We start from the raw sequence: 19,481 nt of genomic DNA on the forward strand, positions 1-19,481 counted from the left end.
CATCTCAAAAGGCAGAGAAATCAATGGGAGCTGCAGGTACGCAGGGTTCCGAGGTGGGTCTGCAGGTGTGGGTGCAGGGAGACCTCAAGTAGCCATGTCAGGCCTCCCACTCGGGTCTGCAGCAGAGGCCAGATAGCTGTTAACAGCCCAGGAACACCAAACCTGCTGGGTGAAACACTGTGCCTTTCGGCAGCTGCGGCGCATCTGGGTGTGCAGCCCCTGGGGAGCAGCACGTCCTCCCCGGTCCCGGCACACAGTCTGAAATGCAAGAACCCAGGAAAAAACCTGGGCTGGGGCCGGGGAAGGGAGCATTTTGCTGTCGCTTACAGGCATGGTAAGTGTGTTACATGCTCTAATCACAGCCCCAGGCCATCTGCCAGCCCAGCTCCTCACTCGGATGCTCCTGGAGCATGAGCAGCTCTCATCGCCCTACCTATTGCTGGAGGCGCGAGTGGTGTGATGGTCAGACGCCGCTCTGCCAAGCCCTGCACGAACACGTCTTGGAGCTGGGACTAGCACATACCTCAGACACTGAGTCCTATCCTGAGGCTTCGTCGGGGCAAACTGGGGGACTGCACTCGGCTGTAGGTAGTTTAAAGCATCCTTCTGGAGAGCAGACCTAAATATGTCATCTTTTCCATTTGGAAAAGGGAGCACAGCTCTGAGAGAAAAGAAAATTCCGAGCATCCCTGGGATTTGCCAGATCAGAGACAAGCTGCGTTAAAGCGCTGGCAGGTCCTTGCCGAATTTGCGCAGACGGCTCGGCCCCATCCCTGCCCCCCCTCAGCAAGTTTGCGTGACATCGGATCCGGAGGAGCAGGGGAATGACAACCGTGGCTAACAACTGCACGGATTTATGCATCAAATGCTCTGCGCATTTCAGCAGCCTTGGAGGAGCTGAATCTACAACCTGACAGGCACCCTGTGAAACAGCAGTGATGAATAACTGCATCCAGAGGCGCCCCAGGAGTGAAAGGCAAGCATTTTTTAACCAGGTGCTGCTGATGCAAAGCTATCAGCGCGGCTCCACGTGAAACTCCCAGCGCGGTCGATGGTTCATATCCTCACCCAGCCGCCGGGAAAGAACAGGGAGGGATCACATCCAGATGCATCCATGGATGAAATATTTAAATGAAATGCTGTGAAAGGGGCCCTTGGGGGTGGTAATATATTGTCCTTGTAAGGCACAAGACAACCAGCCCTACTCTGTGGCTCTGCTTCCCCTCGGTTCCATTACTGTAGACTTACAATAAAGACAGCCAGTGTAGACCCTGAATAATTGTCCCCTTTCCCTTTCACAGTGGTTTCTTGATAGGACAGACACACTGAAATAACTGCCCACAGTGCCACAGTGCAGTTTTGGCTTTGAGGTGTGCTGAATACCTCCCAAAGGAGGTGCTGCAGAGCCCACTCTCTCCTGCTTGCACCCGGAGGCACCCAAGCCCTTAGGGACACACATGTCTCCATGGGATTTAAAGCAGCTCTGCAGCTGCTCTGCCTGGGCTAGGCCTGAAACAGTCTCCGGGCAGCCCTGCCTTTTGGGGACCCCCCCCGTCCACCCTTCAGGTGTTGCACCAGCTCCTGAAACTGCAGTGCAGATACTCCAGCTGAACTGAGCAAACTGAGGAAACCCTCCATGGTTTTCCCTATTTCTATGCAGTTCTACTCATTTTAAAAATGTTTATTTTCTGAGGTTGCACTGCTTCATTATGAGGAAAAAATAATCAAACTATAATTATTTAGCCCTATTTCTGCATGTGAAATTCTCTTAGCTACACAGCATCATCCGGGACACATTACTTTGGCAGCTTTATGTTCTTAAAGGCTTTCACTGCCCAAGCATCAATGTCTTTTCACCTGGGGTTTTGCACTCAGCTGTCCAGCCTAGCTGCAGCATCACCTCTGCCAGAGACTTGAGGCTGCAGAATTTTTAACAGCAGATTAAAACCGTTCAGATTCACTTGCAAGAGATTTGGGCCAGAAGTGTTGGTGACCTGTCAGAGTCATCACTGCACGCTGACGGAGCACGGCCCCGTTCCTGGCAACCGCGATGACACCTTTGCCCAAGCTTGCTGTGTCCTCTTTCTCCCACGCAGGAGAAATTGAGACTTTCCTGCCTCTGGATGTGAAAGGCTGAGCAGACCCATTGGTGAAGCAAGCACGTGCAGATCGGTGTGATTTCGCATCTGAAATTTGCCTTCGCGTTTAAACAAAGAACCAGACCTTTGACTTCTGCTTCTGAGCCATCAGCTAAGGTCCCACCTGGGAGCAGAGCACCTGAGGGTGCAGTTCTGCAGGACCTTGGGCTGGTTGCAGGGGCTGCCCTGGCTGGTTGGGTGACATGGGTGACACGGATGGTCCCTCCCCATCCGTGTGCTCCTGTCCCCTCGCAGATGCAGTGAGAATGTATATGGGCTCAGGGGAGCTGAAAACCAGCCCAGCAAATAAGTTAATTATTTCTCAGCTGGGTCATCTCCTGGAGTTGCTACTTGCAAAGTATCAGAAAACCAGCCCCAGGGTGGGAGAGGGCAGAAAGAGGTCAGGAGAGCTGGAGGAGAGTGGTGGGCACCAGAAGAAAGGAGTGCAGCCGCAGCCTTGGTTTTACGAGGTTCCAGCTGTGGGAGAGCTGCCCTTCATCTAATCCTTGTCTTCCCTCTGCCTGCCCTCTGGTTTTGTTCGTCTGAGTTAATAATTAGTGTGGTGACTCTCGGAGAAAGCAAAACATGACTGTCCTTGCTGTGGTGGTTTCTGCCATGCTGCTGCTCCGTGTAACCACAAGCAGTGGCATGGGACGTACCCATGAAAACCAGTATGTAGCAGAGTACAGGATAAAGTTAGATTTTCCCTCCTAACATACAAAACAAGCACAAATGAAGGAGCTCTACCCTGCTCTGTGCTAATAAAGCAAACATCCAGCAGTAGTTTCAGAGCGGCAGATTTTATCCCGAGGTCATTTGTGCTCAGCTGTAAATAAAATCTTCCCTCCTGTCCCTCCAGGACACACATCTCTGAGGGAAATGTCACTTATTAACATTTCCTTTGGCATTTCCCAGGCTGCATTTGCCTCTGGTTCCCCTGAGGGAGCACCTACCGGCTCCACATCCTGGTTCTGCCCGGCTGAGCTGCTCGTACGCCCCGTGCACACCCCACACCGGCCGCCGGGCACCACTCGCTGCTCTTGACATCAGCTGGCAGAAGCAGCACCTCCCCATCAAGAAGACACCCTCCTTTGCACATCCCAAGTGTGCACATCAGGCTGACCTTGGTGGCCTAAGATGCTGCCGTGTTTTAGAATCATAGAACTGTTTTGGTTGGAAGAGGCCTTTAAGATCACCAAGCCCAACCGTTAACATAGCACTGCCAGGTTATCATTAAACCATGTCCCTCAGCACCACATCTACATCTACCCGTTTGTTTCCATTAAACCTGCAAATCACACTCGCTGAAGCATAATGCACACGTCACCTCGTCTGTGGGCTCAGGTCAGTAACTGGTAGAAGGAAACCCTCTATGGGTAAGGCATGAGGGGCACAGAGGGAAGGGGAAGCCCCGTGGAGCCCTCATTAACTGCTCCACAGGAATGATGTGGTTTGGTGTCCTCTCCCAAGGCCGAGCTGCAGGCCCAGGACTTGCGGGGAACTGATAGATACTGCCCCATGGAAGCTGTCAAAAAGCATGCAGGAAACCTGCCTACTCGGAGGACTATTTTAGCTGTGGCAAGGAGCGGCTCCCATCAAAGAGCTGCCCCCTTGGGCTCCTGCTGTCAGCCCGCTCCCCCCAGCCATGTCTCCTCCACCTTCCCGCTTGCCTTCAGCCCATTCCCAGAGCCGGCACCTGAAGGACCCAGCCCAAAGGCCACCTTCTGCAGTGGCCACCGGCTGAGCGTCACAACGGAGGCTTGTTCTCTTTCCCTTCTCTCCTCTTCAAAGGTGCTTGACAAAACAGCTGTGCACGTTAAAACGTTGGCTGCAACACCCGCTACGCCGTCGTTTTCATAAATAAAGGCTGGGTTTGTAACTTGTAATTTTGCTGCCTGCTTAAGTAACTAAATAAGAAGGTTTGCGCTATGCATGGTTGTTAAGAAGGTAAGCCTTAAACTCATCAGTAAAAAGCCTGAAGTTTTAATCAATAGCCCTGGGGTTCAAAGTAAAATCTAATTAATCCATAAACCATCACAAATTGGTGGCCTCTGCAGGGACTGGAGAGTTAAGCACTGATTTAAGACATTTTCTGTTGAGATAGCTAACTCCTCCATTCAGAAGCCATGCTGTGAAAATGTACTTTTTCACCTCTCTAAAATTGTTTCGCACTAACGTTTTACTTAATTGCTCTTTGGAAAGTGATAATCAATAAATGTGAGATAGGAACCTTTGCTGGGTCAGTTACAGCAAGTGCACTGACTAAAATGTTAGGGCAGAAGATCCCCCCAGTTTGACAGACATCGTCTCTGGGGGTTCTTCTGCTCTGCATTACCTTTGACGGCGGCTTTCCATTTTCCTGCCCCCAAACTGCGATGGTGGCCTTTTGCAGGATGAGCTCCACGGCCTGCGGGCACTGCTGGGAGGACTTCCCACCGATGCTGCTGGGCGCTGACCATACGCAGCAAGATCACGTCAGAAACTCGTCTCATCCGTCACAACCTTCAGCAGCTCCATGTCCCATCCCTGGCTTTCACTTAGCCGTTGCAGGGGGGTGGCTCTGCCACCTGCCCCCCCAAAATCCCTCGCTTTTGCAGCATCGAGGTCTTCAGGGCAGGGTCTTCAGGGAACCGAGCTGCTAAAACAACCCAGCCTCCTCTCAAAAACCTGCCCCCCGCCATTTTTCAAAAATTTATGATCTGGTCTGATGTGGGTGGCTCTCGCGGGGATGGACAGATCACTTTCCAGCACGAAGGCCACCCACAGACACTTGGAAGGCTTTCTGGAGAAAGGTTTGTACTCGGAGAGCTGCTCAAAGACACAAGCTGCAAAAGCTTGAGAACCTGGCAATTGCAAATCTGTATTCCCACCCCCAAAACCTTGTCCTCTGAAGTGACAGAAACGTTTTAGCTGAATTAAAACAGTGTTTTAAAAGTGGAGCCACCAAAACCCCCTGTAATTTCAAACGGCTAATGTGTTGGTGTGGTAGACAGAGGAATCTCCAGCTGCTGGCCTGCCCGATGGCAGGGCACATGGAGGTGAGCTTTGCTGCACAAGCGCCCAGGTAACGAATGCTATCGGGTAAATGCCTCGTGCACTGGCTATCAGTACGTGTCGGATACCCCTCTCAGTAACACTCAGGTTGATGTGGGGTCAAAAAGATATTTTCATTGTGGATCTCCGATCAGTCTGTCCATCCCTCCGTCAGTCTCCTGAGCTGAACAATGTCTGAACCCTCCTGGCTGCTTTCATCCAAAGGAGGTTTCCGAAATCCAAAATTTTCACAGATTTCATGAGGATCAGTGACCAGGTAGAGAGAGAGACTCAGATCAGCTCAGTGCGGGGCGCACAGGAAACACGAGTCCAAGCGCACACATGGGCAAATCTGAAAAAATTGTCTGGGGGCAGGTGGAGGTGGAAGGAAAAAACCCAATTTTATCTAATAGCTATCCCTATGCTGTAAGCACAGGACAATATTTCTGTTTCTTTCTGTGAAAGAGGGAAGTTTTTTTGAAATAAAGCCTCTGATGGCTTTTCTTTTTTTTGTTTTAGATTGAGTCTATCTTTTCTGGCTGTAGGAGACAGAACGAATTTGGGGATTTTTACATTTATACGTAGAAGAGTGCTATTCATACACACATTAATAAATATATTTCTTTATGATCTGTACCTCAAAAATGCAGCAGTCCTGTTTTTAGATATTAACCAAAATTTTAAAACAAGTTTAGCACCTCACCTTAATCAATAAACCTCTTCTTATTTCTTCTCTCTTGGTCTCTCCACTGCCCTGGCATCAGCAGGCAGACAGCAGCGATGCTCAGGTGAACTCCAAATCCTACTCTAGGCTCTACCCTGTCGCTCTTTGTTTCTAACAACAGCTAATTGCCTGTACCTCAATAACACAAAGCATCCTATTTTAGGCTTCTTTTAGATATCAACTATTGAAAGGACTCGAAATGATTTCACCTGTCCTCCCCCTACGTACATCTGCAAGCCATCTTTGTGAAAGACAATTACAGGCAACGCAAACATGCCCCGGGAAACACATGCTAATGTATGTGGCTTAGGAATCAGTGCTCAAGCAGCTCCCTTGATGGAAAACCTGCTGCAAATAAGGCACTCGCTCACTTCTGAGGGAGCATGTTTCTCTCAATGAGAAGCGATGACGTGAAGTTGAACCCTCTCCCGGTATTCCCCCACGCTATTCCTGCTTCAGACCTCCTCCGATGCAAACAAGTCGCGCAGCCAGGAGGCAGGGAGTTTGCTGAAGGACCGTGGAGTCACACCTAGTAATGCATTTGCCACACAGCTGTCTTTCTGCACGCGAGTGATTTGTAGCTCTCCCGTCCACAGAGCTATGGTAACTTTTTAATAGGAAAAACAGGCCCCGGTGTTGTACCCAGCAGTTTTGTTATGCTCCTGGGAAGCTGTGTGGAGGAGGAAACAAAAGAGAAGATTGACCGTTTGTGACCACCAAGTATTAAAAATGCAGGGAAGAGGCAGGCAAACACCAAACTACTGCGCACAGCAATAGCGTCCCTGAAATGTCTGCTCACTTCTTGATAAGCAAGGCCTTTATGAGCTTGCAGTGCTTCCAACAGTTAAATTTCAAGTTTAATTACAAAGGAGCAAACAAAGGGTCAGCTTCCTCTTGGGTTGGAGGGTTTTGTCACACCAGCTACGGAGGGGGTCTATCTGTGCCAGGCTAAAATTCCCTTACTGGGAGCAGCAGCCCTAGACCCTGCAAGTTACCCACCAGCTTCACGCTCTGCCATCGACACACGGTCTGCCCGGCAGAACTACAGCAAAGCTACACGGACCTCTGAGTCTTTCTCCCCCTCCCTTCCCTTCTTCCATACACTAACCACAGCCACACTGCTGGCATGGGCAGATTCGTGCTGGGCTCCCTCCGGGGAGCGTCTGACAAACCATCTTACCACTGCACTGGAGACTGAAAAGTCTCCTGCAAACCCAACCCAACCTTTTTGCAGCTACGCACTAAGGGATTTTGTTGCAAAGATCAAGTGATGCCAAGTGCAAAAGTACTAAAGTAACTGTTATTTACTTTTAGGATCTGTAAATCTTGATACTCGGGAATTTTAATATTTATCAGCCCATTTACAGGAGACGTACAAAGACCAACACCTTTAGCAAGAGATGCTGATCTGTGTTGTCTTGCTGAATAAATCTGACACCCATTTTTCCAAGAAGAGCTTGAATAAAATCACTTTTATCACTACGGATCCTGAACTGCCGTCCAGTGATGAGTTAGTTTGCAAAACCCTCTTTAAACGCTTCACAGCTGCTCCATTGACTCCATTGGGTTCTGCAACTGAACGGTACCTAAAAAAGGCCCCATAAAGCCATGGTGCTTCCACCTTGCACCCAAGGCTTGGCAGTGCTCTTTTCCCCAGTGCATGACCTGAAGTCAAAAGTGCATTTTCAGGATCCATCGAACAGGTTCACTACAGACTCAGTGCCAAGCCTATTGCAAACACCAGAAAAAAAGACCTCAGCTGATTTTGGAGGTCTTCAGATCAGTTGTCGTAGGAAACACTCTTTTAAAAAGGCAGAAGGATGAAGAAAGAGTACTTAGAAGAATTGCGGGATCAACAACAGCAATGGTCCAACTGAAGCTGCCAGGCTGACCACCAGTTTGCATGGCGGTGCTCAGCTGAGCAAAGGCAGGACCAGTCCCTAGAACTTGAAGACTTTCAGTCCAGAGGTGCAGAAAGCTGGTCAGCAAATGCTTTTGTTTATATTGCAGTGACTTCCTATGGCTAAAAGCTGGGTTCTCATCTGAGCTGGCCGACCCTATTCCCTCCCTCGTATCTGGGAATAGCTACGTGTTGCTGAGGAGCAATTAATTCTCACCATGTTGGACCTCTGTTTTAAGGTGAGAAGAACTGGAGATACCTATCAGGCTCCACTGGTGACAAACAGAGCTTGGATAACGACCAGAGACTAGATGCGCAACTTGCAGAGGGCTCATGTTAAGCAATGGAAATCCCACCCTGTGCCTTTTAGCTCCCTCGGGGTTTATAGGCAAGTCAGGAGCCAGATTCAAAGGAATAGCCTCTGATGGATGAAGATAAAGGTGCTGGCAATCCTCTTGTCACCTCACCGTCTTGCTGATTGTTTTTGTACTTAGATAATCCTTGCTACATAGTCACCTGGCAAACAAAGTCAGCAGTCCGTGGCAATCTTGTTCAAAAAGTACATATATTTAATAATGATAACAAATACAATTTTGTCCCCTGGAATTTCCACTACTGTATTTCAGTAAATCCCTTCTATGGTCACTGCAGATTGACTGTACATAGCTACTGTCTAAGCTGGATACATGGTTATGTTTTAGCAGTGTAGTACTCATATATTCTCTATAAATATAATAAAAGATTTAACATTTCTGTTTTCATTCTGATTCTTACACATATTTACTGGGTTTTCACAAAAAATACATGTCTCTCTCCTGCCTCCCCCAACCTTTTATTGGGTTCCAAATAAACCTGAGTTTGTAATTCAAGTCAGTATCTGCCATCTGTTCAGGTATGCAAATCCAACGCACGCAAAAGATGGGATTTCAGTGGTCCCCGCTTGCTAGCTTTGCAGAGTAAACATGTTCTTAGCATGAAGAAAAAGAAAACGCATTGATGATTTTAAACGAAAGGAAGAACTAAAATGGACCCCTGGGACGCCCAGGTGCTCTGTACAAATGGACGATGACATTTTTCCAATCTAAAAATGAGAAAAACTATTTCGGGGCTGTCCTTCTTAATCATACTGAGATTTTTATGTATATTATTTTGCAGGTAGCTTAACTACCCCAGAGGCGGGTGCCCTCACTACACTGAATGAGTACAAGACGCATATGGATTCCCTCGTACCGAACTGACGGGCGGCTTCAGTGCCAAGGTGAAGGTCCCATCTGTAGGGATGAGAAGGGCGCTCTGGGCATTCACGCTCTGCTGGTTTTGCCAGCAAGCATCCAAAATACTGAACAGTCCAGTTATCTGTTCTGTAGGTATTTGGATTAACGACCATTTTTTTTCTTGCAGATTTTGATGCAAGGCTGAGAATCGGGAACATGGGCTCTGCTGGAGACCTTCTCCCCTGCCTCTGCTGACCGTCCTCCCCCAGTCCCGCTGAGTCTCATGAAAAACAGGGGAAACTCTCAGCGTTTGCACAGACAACAAAGCAACGGGGCTACAAAATACTTTGCAAAACATACTGGTAAAAATAGAGCTTGGATTCCTACCAATGGTCTCGGCCTCTGCTGCCTGGTTTTGAAATGACATTAAGTGGGTGGGCAGCAGTGGTGCATACGTGGGCCAGGGCTGCCCGCCTGGGAACCAGACTGGAACAAGCTTTGTTGAGATGTCCTGTACACACAAACACATACGCAAGCGCGGTACAGACGAAAGAAAAGAGTAGTCTTTGGCTAAACCTTCTAATTTATAGGAAATGGTTTGAAGACAAAAACAGAACCAAAAAAATGTTGCCAACCTCTCAGATGTATCATTTACTTAGAAAAAGAAGACTGGTATGCAGAACGTGGTGCCTTTTAAGAAAGTTAATCTTCACCGCTCATAACAATACCGAATTCTTGGTAACCACTGCATTACCAATCTTGCAGTATAAAATGGCATTGGTACAGTTCGTGTGTCCTTTATTAGTCTTTTTAATTCACTGCAGTCTCTCAGAAAAGCCGTCAGGTGTGTCCAATGCTGCCTTGCTGTAACAGGGGCTAATGCAGTCCTGCATGTAGGCGTGCCATGGAACTAGTACAACTACAAAAATCGGAGGTGACTGGATTGTTTAAACACAGCGTGTTGCAATCTGGATTACGGTTTGAAGCATCCGCTTGCAGGCCCACCATATGAAAGGAACGGGCCTCTAGTGCGGTAAATTTCCATGTCATGAAATTTGTTTTGAAACAATAACTTTTCTTCTGAGTGACATAATTAAATCATCATTTTCTTTAGGAAAAAAATTATTCCGGTATTAGCTACTTTATGTAACTAACAGTAAAATCTGCTTTGACTTCCAATACTCCCACTTTTTCCGAATGTTTAGATCACTTGTGTCTTTATTCAAGCTTCTACCAACTTCATTTTGGCAGTGCTTGTTAGCAAACTAACTTTAGGCATAGTATCTTGAGTTTTTCCACTTGTCTAGCCACGTGAACAATGCCTGTAGCAGTACCACGTACTGTGCGGCACAGGCAGATGGAGGACGGACAGTCTTACCAGGGATCCTGAATGGGACCGGCATTCATGGCACCACGCAGATTACCTTGATGAATCAAACCCTTAAGGCTCGCTGCTCTTCCAATCAACCTTACCGCAATACTATGCGAGAGCAGCGAAAATACATATTCACGTAGCTCTTTCAAGACACGTTGTGCTGTACAGTCAGATGCCAAATGCTAATATTTCTTAACGGCACAAGCAAAGCCCTTTTCTTTCAACTTCCAGATGTATGACAACGCCTTCCTTACGAACAGACCTCTGATTTTCTACCTTGGGCCACTGTAGTGTATTACATAGCGACAGTAACATGCCTGTGGCTTTCCCTTCTTGTTAAAAGTAAAAAAGGCTAGGTCCCAGAGAAGAGCAGTGCAAATCCCGGGGTGTCAGACTAACACTGGCCGCTGACAGCATCTGCTGCGTTGAAGGAAATCTGCGTGGGGCTCATCTGCTGCAGCTGAGGCATCCTCGCTTCCAGAGGCTTGTCGTTCGCCGACTGCATCGTCTGGTTCCTCTTCCGCAGCATCTGTCCGATCCCCATCATGGGGAATCTGCCTCTGCTTTTAACACAGTTAGGGCTGCCCAAGGGGTTGTTGGAAACCAGCTGAGTAGGGGACACTGCTTCTTCCTTTCCCGGATACGCTTTTTCTTCATAGGTGAAAGAGACTTGGGTGGGGTGGACGGGGGACGTACTCCCTGGCTGAAAAAGCGGGGACAGTGTCCTTTCACTTGAGCTTTTGTAAGGGAAATTCATTGGCGAGCCTAAAGCCCTGTACTGATGAGAAGGGGAAACCTGGTCTATTTGGTCCTCTCTGTCAACCGACTCGAAGGAGTGCACGATATTCAGGATGAGAGGAGAGTCCTTCGCCCGGCCCCCGATCCGGGCCGGCTCCTGCTGTGGGGACTCCTGCCTCTTGAGGAGCCGGGGGGTTCTGGGGGGCGGCTGCTGGGCTTCGAGGTACTCCAGGGAGCTGGAAGTGACGCAGCCCGTCTTGTTTGCCAGGGGTTCGTGGAAAGGGCTTACCCCACCGCTGGAGTCTGCAAAGCAATCAGAAAAAGAACCAGAAGAGCAGATTGCATTTAATAGCACTGCCTTCTCTGCCTCACGGCAGACAGCATGCGACATCACCTTTAACAAATTTTAAAAGAGCGTGACAAACGCACTAGCTAAAACAAATGGTCTTAGGGATATACTCAGAACCTAATTCCCTGACTCTCATTTGATACTTACATTGTTGTTTCATGGGTAATTTATCTGCCACTTTCCTCAAAGGCAGGAAGAGTGCTTAAACTGAGTAAGACAAAGACATGAAATGGAAAACCACAGATGTCTTCAGCTGTTTGCATTAATTATATCCTCTAAGGCCATGTCTGAGGAATCTCACATTTCCCCTTTCTTAGCACAACTTTGCATGGTTTTAACTGGGTCTGCGTACTGTATTCATGGACATACCTAGAGACACAGGGGACAACAGTGTGTTAATTCCTAATATCTTTCCTTGCATTTTGGAACGAAATCTGTTCTTGGTTTCGCACATGTAAATATGGAGTAGCTGCACCGGCCAGATTCAGGCTGTTACAGTTGGAACAGATTTGCTGCATCGACTTCAGCGAGAATCTTCCCCCAGCAAGGACTGAAGATAAATGGAACAGTCTTTACAGGATTTGGCCCAGTAAAACAAAACAGCTCGTGGAGAAGATCTGCTCGGTTTCTACAGGGTGCTGGCACTCGCTTATGCCAAGCTAGCTGTAAGAAAATACGCTTTGCTGCCTTTATGGAAAGCTATCCAAGGAGCCTGCTTTGCGAGATTCCTCTTCAGTGAAAGAACAGCGGACCGGCAATTAATCACCGTCCATGAGTTCCTCAGTCTCAAACCGTCTAAAAGGGATATAAAATAATTTAGGTCTTTCAGGCCTCAGGTCACAACCACAAATCTCACGCGTACTTCTTCTGAAAGGGATGGTCTTGGCAGGGGTTGAGACCTGAATGGACGGACGGGAAGAAATCACTCACATTGAGAGTTGTTTGGGAAAAGCAGACCAGGTTTAATTTGACTACTTTCTTTCCAAAACTGGTCAAAATTATTTGACCCCTTCATTTAAGAAGTGTCAAAACATAGTTTCCACAAGCAGTGAAATGCTTTAGGTGGGATCTGAATGATTTTCAGCTTTCAGTTCAAAAAAGCAGGGAGAAACCCAAGGAGGAAAAAAAAATGAACCGGATTTTCTTCCTCCTGTGCCTCCATGCCAAAAGGAACAACAAATCTGAACAAAATGAGCATTTTTCATGTTCTTTATGTTTTTCACAAAAAGTACGTCCCGTTTCTGACCAACTCTCTGGACTACTGCTGCCTTGCAGCAAAGGTGCCTATGCTGCCAGGTGAACACCATTTTGACAATTTTTCAGGTAGAAAGCATCAAATGATAAATTACCAAGTCGTGAGAAACAGCATGAAACCACCACAAGCTATTGCTTCAAAATAACCCCCTGACACCACAGTAAACGCTTTACATCGCCATTTTTGCCCACTCTGCTCTGGAGTGACCTCCCCGCCTTTAGTTCCCTCATTTAACAGCCGGCTACATGCCCTTCCTGCTCCTCAATGTCTCCCATCCACATGTGCACTACTGACACCCCATTTTTCCTGCAGACTCCCCTTTTCCTCCACTCCATTATTCCGCCTCCTTTTGCGAGCGGCTCTCACCCATCCCTGCCAGCCTGCCTCCTACCCTGTGTGATTAATGCTCTGCTCTCCTCTGGCTGTCTTGCCCTTTCCTTTCCCCGTTAATGCTTTTCCCCCTCCGTTTGCCGCCTGAAATTTGCTGGGGTTGGCAGTCCCACCCCCATTTCCTCTTGGCTGCCTATTTCCCCTTCCTCTACCACCAGCTGCTGCCCGATGCTTCTCCCAGGGATGCCACCGTTACTGGCACTCTCTTCAGGGTCAGGGATTTCTTCCCGGGCTGCCCCTTAGTCCTCTCTTAGCAAAACGTGTTCACTGGTAGGAGGAAGCATCTCTAGCAGCTTTGGTTTGTCAGTGATCTGGGGTGGGTGTTGATGCTTTCAAAGCACCAGTGTGAAGTGCAGATGATTTTGTATTAAGTACATATAAATAGAGAAAGAAAGCTTTTTTTACAACACCGTGGGAATTCTGTCAAATAAAAAGAGAAGGAAAAGTGAGCACTCATGACTGCTGAACATCGTCATGGTTTCCTCAGGACGTTTCGTTCAATGTTTGACTACGTTATCCAGTCCTCTTTCACATACCACCTCCAGAGCAGACAGCGAATGCAAAAGCCCACGACTATGTGCTAACAAACACACAACACACAAGACGCGCTCATTAATACTGTGCGTGCCCACACATGCACATGCGCACAGGGACACACCGCTGGTATTTCTCCCACTGACCTTTCTCCGGACCTCCAGCCTTGGTGACTTTCCGGTCCTTCAGCAGAGCCTTGGTGTTCTGTATCTGTGAGATAAGACAGGAAGAAGGCTGTCTATATGAAACTGGACTTTTCTCAGTTTTCTTTGGGAGCTGACGGTGAAGAATCTCCCCTTTCTTTTCTTGTTCTTTGAGTTTTTTGTCCTTTAAGTTGTAAAACAAACAAGAACAATTTGGTTTACTTAAGGGAAGTTGAAATGACCCCCAGACTTATAAGCACACCACTTACCAAAGCCAAATTTAAAACTATACATTTACAAGGAACTTATCCTGGCTACTCAAAATAACTAAAACTTCCATCTTCCTCTGATCTGTTTGCCATGATTTCATGGCTCCCATCTGCTCTGACACTCAGGCAGTGTGGAAGTTGCTTTATGGGAAATTAAAGGAAAAGGAAAGCTTTCTCTGCAGAGGCCATTTGTCCTAGGAGACCTCGCTGGAGCAAGCAGATGCAGATTCATGCTCCTTCATACCTGAAATTTGCCTCCCCATTTAAACACCGGAAAAAAGGTCTTTGATTTCTCTTTATTGCAGTTCCTCTGACATTTGAAAAGGTGAGCTGCAAAGCTTTAAAGAAGTTTAAAGTCTTTGAGTCTATCTTCTGTCCAAACAAGATCCAGAGGAATACGGCCCTTGCTTTTACAGCATCTCTGCAACTGCGCAAGGCATGGAGGGGGAGAAAATTACCAGCCCAGCCCTCCACTGAACTCTTAACTCCTTTTCATGACAGGGAAGGCAGCTGAAGGTGGTACTGCAAGCACAGAAAGATAAGTTTGATTTCCAGTGATGACAGAGGAAAAACAGGAGCTGGGAGAGGGATCTGAAAAGGAATCCAATTTTCAAAGCACTGTTTCGCAGTGAAAATTAATTGTGTCTTTTTTCAACATGAATCACTAAGTTCTGCATAACACTCTTTACCTGTACTGACTTCAAGGAGAGCCAAATGCCTTATTTCACTTCTAAAGATCAGGCACCAGATTTGTGGCTCATATTTTGCTACTCTTCAAAGACTTCAAGAATCTCTCACCTTTCTGGAAGAAATCTGTGTGGTCTGGTTTTAGATGTCAATCTCAAAGAAGTGGGACTTTTGGTTGCTGTGGGATTCTTTCTTTACAGGGGCATCTATGGGACATTCTTTGTGTGGTTATAATTCCCATGTAAGCAACGTGTTTTGCTGTGTCTTATTGGAAAGTCACTGTACCTACAAGTCTTTTTTTAAAAATGTAAGGAAGCTCATTCACCCAATTATGTGCTGAGGCCTGTATTTAATCGGATAATTATGCACTGCCAAAGTGCTCTGGCACTGGCTCTCTTGATGATTTTCTATTGAAAGTTCACTGACACGAAGTCTGTTGAAACCCTCAAATGCAAAGTAACATGCGTACATGTGAGACAGGGGAAGAAAGACGCAGAAGACAAGCTGGGTTCTCTACACAGCTCTGGAAACATATTAAGACACTTAAGAGGAAAATACCTGGACGGCACTCGATATGATCATTCCCAACTCAGAGAGAGTCTGCCCCCCCCAACACAGAGGGTGTCTGGGCACAGCTGGGCTCATTAACCTTTCAATTTTCAGAAGTTACGGAGTCAGAGGGAAGAGCTTCAGTGAATCAGGAACTAGGGTTTTTAGTTTTATTACAGAAGTGGTTAGGTGACTTGGGAGAGCGAGAAGCAGAGACCCTGTCGGAGCTCCTCACCGTCTTCACCTCAGTCTCCCTTCTTGCAGGTGTTTTTGAAACACAGTCTTCTCTCCATCCATCCCCCATCCCCTTGGATTTCTTTCCCTTTAGCTAGCTAAAGCTGGCTAACCCCTCCACAGAAACAAACCAATGTGTTACGGGGCTGTCACCACTTCGCCTGCATGATACCTCGTTGTCCACCTGATGTCTTTCCCCTTGCCTTTAGAGGCTGGGAACACCTCCGGCACCGCGCATTTATTCCTCCCTGCCTGTGCTGTGCTTGGAACAACGCAATGTCTGCCCGGACCCAGGCACTATCTTGGTGCGCACAGTCACTGCTGATAACAATGAGGTAATAACAACAGTTAATAACAACAATAGCAATAATAACAAGGCCGTGTGAATAACACCCTGCGATAATAGAGTCAGTGGGAGCTGTACATTTAATTTTGAGGCCCACCACACTGCTTTTCCTCCCAAGGCTCTGAAACTCTGACGCCAAGTTCAGCAGAGACTGGGCTCTACCGAGTGTCTTTTTTTAAAGGTACTTGTGAGGATGAGACCAAGTGGTGACTATATTAAGCCTAAAGGAGCCGATCAAGATTGTTAGCGGCTTTCTGCTTTTTTGGATAGGTGAGGAAAGAATTTGCATGTCGGTTGCTGCAGCATCTGTCAGAATGCGGGACGTTTCAATGCTGCAATGTTTTTAGCCTGATGGTGCAAGACCCAAGCCGCAGCTCCTCACCTGCCAAGTGCCCCTGACTTTGCCTTCACGCTGCTGTGATGTTTTCTAAGCAGCAGTAACACAGTCATACTGTACAATTAAAAGCACCCATGAGAAAGAAAATTCACATATCCAGTGTCGGCAATTAATTAAGTTTACCCTGGATGAACATTGCAAATAGTCTTAGAAGTATTTTTAAAATTTTCTAACACTGTTTCTCTTAGACCATGGTTGTGAGAGGGGAAACGACTAAAATCCTAAACTCCCAACGTGCCACATAATATTATATTTAAAAGGAAAGGAATATTTCCTTCGGGGGAGTTATAAAAGTTCGCTCTTCACTGTACCGTGCACAGCCACGTACTGGCACGCTGTCGCACAATGCAGGAGTTGTACCGGTATGTTATACTTGAATAGGTTTGGCATTACATCATCCTCTGCTATTTCCTGTCCTGACCTCGACCCGAAAACCTACTCTTAGTCCCAGCAACGGATTTGAAAGGAAGATAAAGGCTATTTGCCTTGGCCATGTCTGAAATGGTGATAGGACGATGACACAAGTTGTTAAAAATTGCAAATTCCCCGACTCTGAGCCCACTAGCTACCCTGCGGGAGGCAGGTATCCCCAGCACTGGTCCCCTGGATTCGCTGGAGGCATGGCCGCCCATCACCTGAGGCCTCTCCAACAAAAAGAAAGAGATGGACTGACAGACTGACAGACTGCTGCCTCCCTCCTCCCCGCGCTGCCCTGAGCACTAAAATGCAATCAGCATGCAAAACAGCCTGGTTACTTAGCACTGACAGCAGCTCCCAGCACCCTGGGATCAGCACACTCATCTCACCACCCCAGGTTAGGAAACCTGATGGAGAAGAGGGGCTGGGCACGACCACTGCCTGCGTGCCCCGCTGCCTGCCCCAGCATCAGGCGGTGCTCCTGGCAGGCAGCCCCCGTCCGAGGCAGAGTCCGTATTTCACATCGCTGGAGTGAGGTGGAAGAAATTCAGTCGGCTGCTGAAGCTGAAGCTGACCAGCTCTCTCCCTGCTATTCCCATGGCAACATACGGCTAACGCTCTCCGTGCAGCGTCTGCCCAGGGACCAGTGCCTCCCAGTTCCCCTCTGGAAATGAAGGGTGATACGGGGACTCTATCTACAGCTCATGAACCTGCCTGAGCTTATGAAATCCCCATCCCTGAGTCCCAGCGGCATAAGCTAGACACTACCAGGGCTGTGTTCCCATCCACATGAAGGCATTTTAGGAGAGATGTCTACCATAGTTACAAATGGCAGTAGCGTCCCAGGGTCTGTATTCACCCACGTGTGCTGCTTCAACTGTCCTGGTACAGTAACACAAACTCCTTGTGTAAATGCAGCTGAAGTGATATAAAACATGCTTTATAATCAGCTGTGCCCATGCTGAAAGAGAATATACTGTATTATTATCATGGTGTCTGCACTGTGATTGCATCAAGGTAACTATTTCAAGAAAGAAATGACACCCCCTCATCCTCTACATAGCTCCACTGGGACTAACTCCAAGTGCAGGAGAGGCTTTGGAGGGAGCCTTTAACCCTAAGCATGTCTACAAAACAAACTGGGCTCATACAGCAGTGCTACCGTTAATTTACAATTATCCTTAGAGATGTCAAACATCAGTTCCCCTCTAGGGGCTATGGGGACTTCAGGACCACCACCACCAAACCAGACTACGCGTCTCTCTCTCGGCTACGTGCAGGTGCGCAGGCCGGTCTTGCTGCAGACTCCCCTGCACGGGGTAGGTACGCAGAAGCTGTAACCGAATGCCTGAATGGCCTGTGGTTCCCGGTCACTGCACAAAGAAGTGACACGAGCAGCTGGAGGAAGCTGTCCCAGAGCGCGCCAGGATGCACCCTGCGACATCCGCAGCGCTCACCTCCAGTTACCCGCCTCTGTTTCCAAGAGAAGGTTGCCCTGCAACGGCTTGAAGTAAGCTGTCAAAGAGCGCTTTGAAATATTATATTCATTGAGTCTACCCACTGCTGATACATTTTAAGTAAAGTGGTTTTTGATTTATGTAAGAAAAGAATGATAAGTACTTTGCCCTGATATTTCCATCTGGCTTGCAGTTTCAGCTTGTCTTGCAAGCAGTCTTTAAAATAAACAAAACCAGCCATGATACAAATCTACCCCTGCAATTAGATCATCAATCCGGCGCTGAAGAGTAGCTTTTGAAATAGGTGCACTCTTCAGGAATACTGCTCTTTGTGTCGGTAGGTAAGACTTGCACAGCTCATATTACTCTTGTAATTCTAGTGCTTGGCGAAGAATCAGCCAGGAAAGAAAAATCCAGCCATGAGAAGACTCCTGTTATCTGGTATGTATTCTTTTAATACAAACTACCTTCTCTATTTGTAGGCAAAAAGACTGGAGACAGACAGAGTAAAAGGCAACCTGGTTGAACCTTTTCTCTGACCAAGGGAAGTCCCTCATGATGCAGTGGGCTAGTTCTGCATCACTTCTGCTAAGAAGCAAAAAATAGTAGCCTGGGCAGAGTTTTGTGCTAATACAGTTTCACTGTTTCTGATGGTCACGTCAGGGTTGGCCCAGGACACCAGGAACGCCAAGTGACCGGGTCACCCTGGCTGTCACTCAGCTCTCTGCCCCATACCACCAAGGTCTTGCAACTCAAGGCAACGCAGTTATGGTCTTCTTGCAACACCAGCAACTTGCAACACAGAATGAAACTACGGACACCCCTGAAGAAGTCTGTATTATTTTGCTAACCAGAGCATTTAAAAACTTTATTTTCTTCATAAAAGCTGAAAGTCACTTTTACACTTGCACTCCAGGGGGTTGCTCTTTGTTCCTTCAAAAAGAGATTACGGGAATTATTTGTCCTGCACAAGCAAGACCATGGACCTTTTTTTTCTCCACAGGTCCAGAAACCCACTGCCTTAATCACCATCACCAGGGATCCTCAAATTCAGCCTGCTTTCAAAGTACATTAACGAGCTTTAATGAACTTTACCTCATAGGAGTCTTTATTTGCCTTGTATTTTTCTATCTGGTATAGTTGGTTCTTGTGGCAAATATTGTCCTGGCCTTCAGACTTCTGTGGAGAGAGAAGCACAGAAAAGTATGTACGATAATTGGAGAAAACTAACGCTCAGTTACTGCTTAATGGACTGTACCCACTCTTGACATTCAGTGGTGGTGCAGCAACTTGCAGAGGTGGTGAATTTGGTCAATTTCGTTTCAAATGTCA

General features: G+C 47.4%; 1 protein-coding gene across 2 annotated transcripts in view; it reads right to left on the bottom strand.

The window, feature by feature from the left end:
- Positions 1-8,198: 8,198 nt before the first annotated feature.
- The window catches only part of HUNK (hormonally up-regulated Neu-associated kinase), a 60,505-nt gene continuing 49,222 nt past the window's right edge, over positions 8,199-19,481 (bottom strand). Inside the window, exons 8-10 of one of the 2 annotated variants that reach the window (XM_063346737.1) lie at positions 19,245-19,328; positions 13,797-13,860; positions 8,199-11,425 (exon numbers count right to left, since the gene is read on the bottom strand). In XM_063346737.1, coding sequence (XP_063202807.1) covers positions 10,779-11,425; positions 13,797-13,860; positions 19,245-19,328 — 795 coding nt within the window. In that variant the 3' untranslated portion in view covers positions 8,199-10,778. Of the gene's footprint in view, positions 11,426-13,796; positions 13,978-19,244; positions 19,329-19,481 lie in introns of both variants that reach the window. The other variant, XM_063346730.1, reaches the window with a different exon arrangement.

This window comes from Chroicocephalus ridibundus, chromosome 1, assembly GCF_963924245.1.
Source record: "Chroicocephalus ridibundus chromosome 1, bChrRid1.1, whole genome shotgun sequence".
Taxonomy (NCBI): domain Eukaryota; kingdom Metazoa; phylum Chordata; class Aves; order Charadriiformes; family Laridae; genus Chroicocephalus; species Chroicocephalus ridibundus.